Genomic DNA, 10,543 nt, shown 5'->3' on the forward strand with positions numbered 1-10,543 from the left:
TTTTTTTCTTGTGTAATTGCTCTGACTTGGACTTCCAGTATCATGTTGAGAAGGCATGGTAAATACGGGCATCACTGTCTTGTTCCTGATTTTAGAGGAAAAGCTTTCCACCATTCTTCACTGAGTATGTTAGGTATGGATTTTCATATGTGGTTTTTGCTGAGGTACGTTCCTTCTATACCAAATTTGTTGAGAGGTTTTATCAAAAAAGAATGTTGAATTTTGTTAACTGTTTTTTGTGCATCTATTGACCTGATCATATGATTTTTCTCTTTATTCTATTTATATGTTGTATCACATTTATTGATTTCTGTAGTGTTCTTTGATCCCTCGGCCAATCTAATTTAGATTGGAGAATTTAATCCATTTAAATTTAAAGAAATTATCGGTAAAGCTTTACTATTGTCTTTGTTAATTTTCTACTAACTGTTTTGTAGTTTCTTTGTTCCTTTCTTCCTCTCTTGCTTTCTTCTTTATTGATTTGATGACTTCTTGTGGTAGTATGCTTTGATTACTTAATCTTTCACATACCTACTACAGTTTTTTCTTTATGAGTTTTACATAAAACATCTTGCAGTTATGATGTCCTATTTTAAGTTGATAACATAATTTTGATTGCATACAGAAACTCTACAATTTTACTTCTCACCCCACTCACATTTTAGGTTATTGATTTTAAATTTACATTTCTTTTTAATATTCTGTATCCAATAACAAATTGTTATAGTTAATAAGTAGTCAAAATAATAAGCAGAAGAGTTAAATAACAGGCAGAAAACTTTTATCTGGGAACAATTTTAGAGTGTCTTTTTTAAGCTTGCCCTTATATGGTTACATGAATGAACATATATTTGTGTAATGGCCTCCTTTCTCTTGCTCTTTTTCTGCCCATTATCCTCACACATTCAATAAAGGCCTTAGACAGGCTTTTAAGCTTCTGCAATTCCAAGACTAACTTCTGCTGGCAGATAAATACGTAATTTTAAAAAACATTTTCTTCAAAATACAATACAAAATATCAAAAAGATACCAGGCAAATTTCAAGAGAATGAGTCATTTCTCATGAGTTATGAACTCTCTACTGCCTTGATACAGAAGTATTACTACCATGAACTGTGTGCTTATCATGATACAGTAACGTCCAAAATGCTCTAATCACCCCACCTTTTTTTTTTTTTTTTTTTTTTTTTTACCTATCACTCCTTTTTAGCATAATCTGCTTCAATTTCCTCATGCTAACCTTTGGCTCAGTATGGCACTTTTTTTTTTTTTCTCCAAGCAAATTTTCTCCTGGTATTTATAAGTTGTTTTTAATGGTGACTTATTTTGAAAAACTTCAATATTAATAGCATGTGTAAGCTGATTTTAATCTATAACAACACCTAAAGGTAGCTTTATTAGCATAAAGAAGGTTATAAGTAGTTATATGAGAAATTTGTTGTAGTTAAGACTTTTAATAGGTTAGAAGAGAGGACCTGGAAACCTTGCTTGTATAAGGTCTAAAAATTACAAGTCCAACTATTTATGCCAAGGGTTGAAAAACTATGGCCCATGGACCAAACCTGAGGAGCCTCCTATTTTGTAAATAAAGTTTTATTGTAATACAATGACACTCATTTGTTTATATCTAATCTATGGCTGCTTTTGTGCTACAACAGAGGAATTATGTAGTTGCAATAGCAATTGTATGGTCCATAAACATAAAATATTTACTATCTGGTCCTTAGTCAAAAAGTTTGCCATCCCCTGAGCTACATTATCGGTACCCGAATCTCCAGTATTTTTATCCTTAATATTAGTTGCTTCACTACCCAGGAAAACCAAAAGCACATATGCTGAGATTTTGTGATGGTTGCCTTCTTACTTTAATACCAAGTTTCCTAATGATTAATCACAATTATCTGTTGGCCTAATGTAAATTGATGGGGTTACAAAGCCCTTAACTGACTTCTCTTTTGGATCATGTAAAGAACAAGAGAGTTCTTCCTGATATATTATATTCAGTGACTCAGGAACTTAGGCTCTTTTCACATTATGGCTGAGCCATCTTTAACATGTTTTCCTAGGTGGTCAAAGGAAAGATCATGGAGGTTAGTGCATGGTACATACCCGCAAGGGCTACCAATCATTTTATTCAGATTCCATTGGTTAGAATTCAGTCCTGCATCTCAATTAACTGTGCAAGGGAGGCTGGGAAATATAAACTAATTGTGTCCTGGAAAAACAGAAAATAGGTCTGGTGAAAAGCTCACCTCTAGTCTCTGTCACAGAGACCTTCTGTAGATAAAATTTATTGGTATTCATATTAAATAAGATGTGGTGGGGTATGAAAAAAGAGTCAAGGATATCTTTTAAAGATTTAATATGAGAAGTAATTTAGATGGTTATAAATTTATGAGAGATTGAGAATATTTTTTAAGTGTATCTTTTTAAAAATTAATTAATTTATTTATTTTTAACATTTACAAGTGCCTGGTATTCCTAGGCAGTCTCCCATCCAAGTTCTAACTTGGCTTGATCCTGCTTAGCTTCCGAGATCAGACGAGATCATGCATGTTCAGGGTGGCATGGCCGTAGACAAGAGACTGGGAATATTGAAGGAGAAGCAAGATTGAAGAGGGCAAAAATAGTTAAAAATAAAGAATTCTATTTTAATGTATTTAAAAAATATTTTAGGCCTTCATAGTAAAAGCTTCTCGTGTGCATTTGGAAATATAGGAAACATTAAAACTAAAGATATAACCTACAGATACATATTTTTGAATCTTCAAACTATAAACAGTAAGTGGCAGAAAAGTTAATGAGATAGTCCTGGGCAGCACATAAATAGGATAAGAGAGATATAAGCAGAAAAAAACATTGAATAATATAATATCTGTCTTAGTACAAAGTAATAGAAACACACAGACAAGTAAAATAGTCTTTACCTTCAGGAAACTCACAATTGGGTAGAAATAATCAAAAAAAATTATTGATTACCTATTGCATGTAAAGGCTATAAAAGATCCATATTGTGGAATGGGAGCACAGATGAAGGATAACAAACAGCCAATAAATATACTGACTGAATGAATGAATTATATTTAAATATATCACACAAAAAATTCTACTATGCCTTGATGGTGTACTCAAATTTTGCATGGTTGACAAATCCTCTGATAATTACACAGAGAAAACTTCTGCCTTCACTACTACACACTTACCTTTATTAAGTGCTTATTCTATGGAAAGCACTGTGTTGCTTTATGTGTTTTTCTCTTTTAAGTCTCATAACAACAGTATATGATGTGAATTATAATTTTCATTAAATCCCCAAAAGATGTGTATTATTTCCAAATATAGAACAGAATATTGGAGTGACAGAAAGATTATCTAACTTGTTATGGGAAACATCTATCACACTTTTTACCACCTTGCAATATCTCCCTTTGTTCTTTTTGAAAAATAATTAGAAATACAAGTAAGAATGGCTCATTAGTTATCTTCAAATTAATAGGAAGTTGGGAGCTGGTGCTATGGATTTAAATAGCTATTATTTTACAAAAAATTAGAAAATTAGAACCAGTATTTTTTAGCAATCTACACAGAAGCACAACTGATTGACTATTGTTGTAAAATACTTAATTTCTGGAAATTTACCATAGACTAATAAATTAGAGAATTAAAAAACTTGCATATATAACTGATGAGTATTAAAGACAAATTTTGAATAGAATTAGCTACATTTTATTAAGTGAGCAATGCCATAATAATAGTGACATTTATCTTTCTAGATAAATGAAAACACTTGAAAATTGACTGGCTCAACATTTACAAAGAATTTCTGTATCTTTTTGTTTTTTATTTTTCAAATTTTCTACCATGACTATGTATTAAATAGAATTAACATACCATTCCGATATATTTTATGACCACAATTATATAAATATGTGTGTCTACTCTCTATCTCTCTCTTCCTCTCTTTCTGCCCCCACGTATATGCAAAAAGCAAACATATCAAAAGCAAATATACACAGTCTTATAATATCCAAGAAGGTTAACAGGAATGTTTAACTTTTCTTTTATACTTTAAATTTTCTGCATTTTTATAAGAGTATGAATCACTGATATAACAGTGAAAACTTTATTTTGAAAAATAAATTCAGAAATAATTTAGCAAAATAAAAAAGCAATGCAATTAAATACATGAAAGCAGGTAATGAAACTAATCAAAGTACACAGTGTCTTAATAAAAGTTGGCAGCTGGGGCAGAAATTATTATGCTAAGATTGCCAGAGAAACTGAAAATGGCTTATGAATTGCTATATTCAGGATATGAAACAATATAAGCAATGCCTTTTGCAATATTTCCTTCAATAAGTGAAATCAGTTTTAATTGTTGCTAGGACACATGGATATATAACGAATCTTTAGGAGGTGTCAAGTCAACTTGATTTAGGTTAAATTGTGATCAATAAGAAACATTTTCATTACTCTATATTTTTAAAAAGATTTATATAAAAATCCATTTTGTGACAGTATTTCTTTTTCATAGTATTACTTCAAAGTCCTTTAAATAAAACTAATGGCCATAACTCAAAATGACCACAGGATGTGATCTGGAATTAGTTCATTCTCTTATTCCACTAGGAACTTTAAGGACTAAATTCGTTTTCACAAGTGCAACTTTTGTTTTCGCATCTTGTAATCTTTCACAAGCTTTTTGAAAAGTAATCATATCAAGAACAAATTTTTCTTCACAGTGTCTTTTATATATTTCTTGAGCCCTAGGAGAAAAAAGGAAAGGTAACAGAATGAGATATTTTTAAATTACTAAAACTATAACAATCAATCAGATTGATAATTAGATGTCTTCAGAATAGACATGCAGAAATGGGAAAAGAACTTCACTTATTGCATAGAACTTTATTATAACTTTTAATAATATTCATATTTGGCTAATATTTCTAAAATTTCTATTGGCTATAATACAGTCCTCACAAACCATGGCTTAGATTCTCGAAGAGGCATCTAAACAAGATTATGCCTGATTTGCAGAACTTTTACATAAGCCTTACTAAATGAAAGCTTCTTCTAGGACTCTATTATGGACTGAATTGTGCCCTCCACCTCCTAATACATATGTTGAAGTCCTAACTCCCAGTACCTTAGAATGTGACTGTATTTGGAGATAGGTTCTTTAAGAAGTAATTAAATTTAAATGAGATCATATGGGTGGGCCCCAATCCAATATCATTGGTGTCACCATAAAAAAACGAAGGGACACTAAGGATATGTATACACAGAACTTCTAGACTCTAAAATTGTGAGGAAATAAGTTTCTGTTTTTTTAAACCACCCAGTCTTTGTCATTTTGTTATGGTAGCCCTAGTAGACTAAAACAGGCTAAAGAAAGGTGAACCAGGTTACTCTGTCGAACCTGGGAAATGTCATGGATCTTATAAGGATTTATTCATTCATCCTCATTTATTCAACAGTTGTGCATTTTAATGCTTGGCTCATTCCCTAGATGCCAGAAATATAAAGATAACTATGAGATGTTATAACTGTGTGAAGCTTATAAAAAGTAAAGAGAAACAAAGGTACATAATATATAAATGTAATTTTATAGTACCATAATGAAAGCACTATGTAACAAGCTAGAGTGAACTATGACCAAAATATTCATAAACATAATCTGGAGAACAGGCTGAAGGAAGACAAAAAAGGTTTCAGAGCTAAAATAAAAGCAGAGAAAGTAGCATAGTTTGTCATGCTCTGACAAGTGCCAATATTCTGATTGTCTGGGTCATACAATTCTGGCAAGGAGAACAATGGAGCAGATAAGCCTAGAGAAATGGACTTAGACCAGGTCAGAGTCCTTTATTTGCATTTCGAAGTACTCAGAAATCTGAACTTCAGGAGTGAAAGAGAAGCCTAAGTCTAAAAAGTCTCCAATTTATTAACTATGTGATCTTGGACAAGTTATTTAAGTTCTCTATCTCATTTTCTTCATCTTTAAAATGGGGATAATCCAAGTCATAGGGTTTTGTGAAGGACTAAATGAGTTAATACATTTAAAATCCTTAGCAGAGTATCAGACGTTTAATAATTCCTTTTACTGGATAGATAATAGTGGCATTTATAAGGACAGAAAATGTAGGACTCACCACCAGATAGGGGGAAAAATTGGAGTTCTGCTTTGATAATAATGAGTTTAAAGAGCCTGGTTATACATGAGGTGAAGCCTAGGAAATTAAATATAGAGAAGCCATGGCTTATGGTTAAGAGCATAGGTCGTAAAGACATTCTTCTTGGGCTTGAAACCCAGATCTGTAACTTATTGATCTATGTGATTTTGGACAAGTTATTTTAAGCTCTGTCTGCATCATTTTTTTCACCTTTAAGAAGAATCAATTCAACCAATAAGGTTTAGTAAGGAGTAAATGACCTAATATATTTAAAATCTTTAGATGAATGCCTAGAATTTAACAATTACTCCATGAAAATTAGCTACAACTATTGAGTCTGGAGCTCTGGCGAGTAATCATGTCTGGACATGCAGCAGAGTAGAAGTCATGGCAAAAGGGACTTTGCACATATAATTAATGGTACTAATTAAGTCTAAAAATGTACTGACATAGCCCTCCTACGGATAATAATTATAAACAGTGAGCAAAATGTCAAAAAAAAAACAAAAACAAAAACAACTATTTAAAAGAACTGAAGAGAAACACAATGATTCATTATAATTATATAGTATACCAGGATCAAACAATTTAAAAATGAATTTCATTTACAATACTATAAAAAAAATGTAAAATACTTAGACACAAGCTTAAAAAAATATACAAGGCCTATCTTTCAAGAATATATGTGGTGAAAGTAAAGAAATTGTTGAAAAGGTAGAAGATTTTAGCCAAAAATAAGTACGCAAGAGTTTAACAGAGGTAAGACAGTTCCAAGTGATGAGAGAGGCTTTTATATGTCTATGGAAATAAGATTAAAGGTTGTTAAAAGCTAAAACTGTTTAGGTTAGGCAGTTAGGAGGGTTGTTTTTATGAATTTGGAATTGTGATTATAGTAGAAGCTGGATGGAGAAAAGCTTTATAAATCAGGATATAAAGACCACAGTGAATTATAAAGGTCATCTAAGAGGTCAATTGATGACCAAAATAAAGATGAGCAGAAGATGATGTAATTAGATAACTGTTAATTGTTACTTGACTTCATAATGGACACCCTGCTGTTCTGCCCTGAGGAGTATCATCACTTTTTCACAGTATGGGCAAGAATATTTTGGAAAACTTATGATCAGCTTTTACCTGATACATAAGTTCTTTCATTTTAAAGTTTCTTTTAAATTCATTCTTAAATACCCCTGTGGGTAATTTATCAATTTCCTAAACTAGAGCTTTATGGTTCCACCTTTTCCTTTCATTCTTCCTCATTCCACAGCAGGATCAGGGAGCTACCTTATCAGTAATGACTTCACTAGTACTGAGATTCATCAGAATGTTTTTAGGACAAGTATTTAAATGAGAAAAAGAACTGAAAAACTCTTTAGTGTCTATATAGACTTTACATTTTTGAGTCACAACTCTGTTCTCTGTGTTGATACTCAATCTTTATTTGATAATATTTATAAATAAAACTCAATAATGTTCTTTGGGACACTCTACTGACATAACCAGAAAATTGTCTTATTCTTGTGTGCTTTCGAAGATAATATCTTTCCAGCAGTTTACAAAAAAAGATAATTCAGTTAAGATATATTAGGAAACTAACTTGGCTCTGTATCCTCTACAAATTAATAATGGCCAGACATTCAATTTGCTGTGACAAAACAAAGCTGATTAAATTTCCCTAACATCAATTTGCATTAGAGTTGTGTTTTGATATCAAACTAGCTTTCATTCTTTCCAAAATATTTATTAAATTATAGAAAAAATATTTCTAAAAATCTCTCACACACGGAGAGTATACATTAATGAAAATGTTTTTAAAATATGAACTATTTTTCATACTTAAAAGTATATTATGTAAAGTACCTCAGTAAATAGTTTAAAAGTTTCTTATAACTAGAGAAGGGAAAATGTTTCCTTATTTTACATTCTAGTACAAACTACTTCTTGTAAATGATAGCATTCAAAATGTAAATGAAATAAGACGCTATAATGATCTCCTAAGTATTTCTAGACAAGGCTTAAATATATGTATTTACATAGTTCGGCCACTTAAAATATCACCAAGATAAAACTGTGGCTATTAAGCTTGAATCTAATAACAACAACAAAAAATTATGTAAAAAACTATGAAAAGGTAAAAAGAAAATACTGGGCATCCTATCTAGTGTACTCTTCAGAGTTGTCTGTGTATTTCAATCTCTTTGAGCTATTTTATAACTCTATAAATTGAGAAAAATTATGAGTAATGCAAATGATTCTTGTCTATAGAAATGTAAATGAATTTTGTCCAATGAAGTTACAATTGATTATTGCTGATGAATAATGACTAAATTTATTTTGGCATTCCTGATTGCCTATTTATATGCATGCTCTTAGAATTCTCATTTGAGCTGACTGTAACATCTTATTAGTTCCCTTATTAATCAATGAGTTAAATAAAATCTTTGTCATGTTCATTTATATTTATATGAGTCATGGTTTTATGTTCTTAAAAAATATCCTTTGTGCAAAATGTGGTATTGTGTGTATGTATGTGTATATGTGTGTGTCTGTGTATACATATGTAAAATAGATATTATGTATGTGTGTAGATATATATGTATGTACACAATGGAATATTATTCAAATATAAGAAAAAGGAAATATTACTACTTGCTAAAACATGAATGGTACTTTATGGCGTTATGTGAAGTGAAATAAATCAGAGAGAGTAAGACAAATACTGTATGACTCCAATTATACGCGGAATCTAAAACAAACAAACAAATAAGAAAAACGCAAGCTCATAGATACAGAACAAATTGATGGCCACCAGAGATATAAGGGGAAGTGGGTGTAATAGGTAAAGGGGGTTAAAAGGTACAAACTTTCAGTTATAAAATAAATAAGTCCCATGGTGACTACAGTTAATACTGTATTGCATATTTGAAAGTTGCTGAGAGAATAAATCTTAAAAGTTATTATCACAACAAAAAAATTGTAACTATATATTGTTACGAATGTTAGCTAGACCTAATATGGTGATCATTTTGCAATATGTACAAATATCAAAACATTATGTTGTATACCTGAAACTAATTTGTCATATGTCAATTATACCTCATAAAAAAAGCCTTTGACAACAAAAGAAATTTAAATTTACTAAATGTAGGTTAAAATATTTCAATCAGTACTTATTTTCAGAACCTCTTTTTGATTTAAAATTAAAAAAAAATCTTTATCATGGAACAATTTTAAAATATTTGCATTTGTTTGAGACAGTTTTGTCCAATGTATGTTCTGAGGATTAGTGTTCTATTTCTTAAAAAGAAGGTTCTGTGGTAAAATGTGTTTGTTTGTTTCTTATTTATGAGAACACTTTTATTTTTTTATCTTTATTTTTTACAATTTTTTATACCTATCGCACCTGGTCTTCCTAGGTGGTCTCCCATCCAAGTACTAACTAGGCCCGACCCTGCTTAGTTTCCAAGATCAGACCGGATAGGGCCGGGCGCGTTCACGGTGGCACAGCTATAGACTAAAATGTATGTTTAAAATGCAATGATTTTTTTTTCCTGGTAGGATTTCTAATGGTCTTTACCATGAAACTGTACACTGAGATTTAGAGGCCCTTTCTAGTCCAATTTAATGTTTCTTCAGCCATCGACCTTCAAATTTTCTCTTACAAAAACCTTCTGCAATAGGTAGAATAATATTCACTATCACCTTCTTCTCCTCTATATTACTTATTCTGAATTTTGCTCACTCTCTCCACCAAAAATGCTCTCCCTTGATATTTCTGCTTTTCCAAATTCTAATCAACAATTTTAAGTTTCCTACTCTACTCTTTGTAGTAATTCAAATACATGCTTTTATTTGCCAGGGGGTTGTCAGTTCTTAGAGGATCAGAATATCTTATTAATTTTTGTACGGGGGTATAGAGGAGAATTAAAATGAATGAACACTTTGATGTTAAACTTTCTCTTTGAAGGTTTCCTAGATTACTCTCACCTATTTATTTAAATTTTAATTTCATACCTTGATAGCTCTTGTACTATTGCTTGTGCTATTATTTCACTCTGGCACTCTTATTCCTTGATAACATCTCTCTATCTAGATTTTCAGCTTCTTGGACCCAAATAAACTGTTTCCCCAACTGGCATATTCAATAGCTGGAAGTGAATTACCATTTGAACGATTTGAATTCTAGGTAAGTACCTCTTAGTAGAAATGCCAGTGATCAAAGAGAGACAGAAAAAGAATGTGCCAAACAAACTTACTCCCATGAAATAAGCACTTGTTTTAAGATACCTATTCTGATGACTACTAAGGCTATATTCATATCTTGGTTAATTATATTTCTAGTATACATTTAATAATTTTGAATATCTTCATTA

General features: G+C 31.1%; 1 protein-coding gene across 1 annotated transcript in view; it reads right to left on the bottom strand.

The window, feature by feature from the left end:
* Positions 1 to 3,710: 3,710 nt before the first annotated feature.
* Positions 3,711 to 10,543, bottom strand: part of LRRIQ3 (leucine rich repeats and IQ motif containing 3) — a 164,740-nt gene continuing 157,907 nt past the window's right edge. Inside the window, exon 8 of the mRNA XM_039838596.1 lies at positions 3,711 to 4,766. Coding sequence (XP_039694530.1) covers positions 4,610 to 4,766 — 157 coding nt within the window. The 3' untranslated portion in view covers positions 3,711 to 4,609. The remainder of the gene's footprint in view (positions 4,767 to 10,543) is intronic.

The sequence above is a fragment of the Pteropus medius genome, unplaced genomic scaffold (assembly GCF_902729225.1).
Source record: "Pteropus medius unplaced genomic scaffold, Ma_sr-lr_union100, whole genome shotgun sequence".
NCBI classification, from domain to species: domain Eukaryota; kingdom Metazoa; phylum Chordata; class Mammalia; order Chiroptera; family Pteropodidae; genus Pteropus; species Pteropus medius.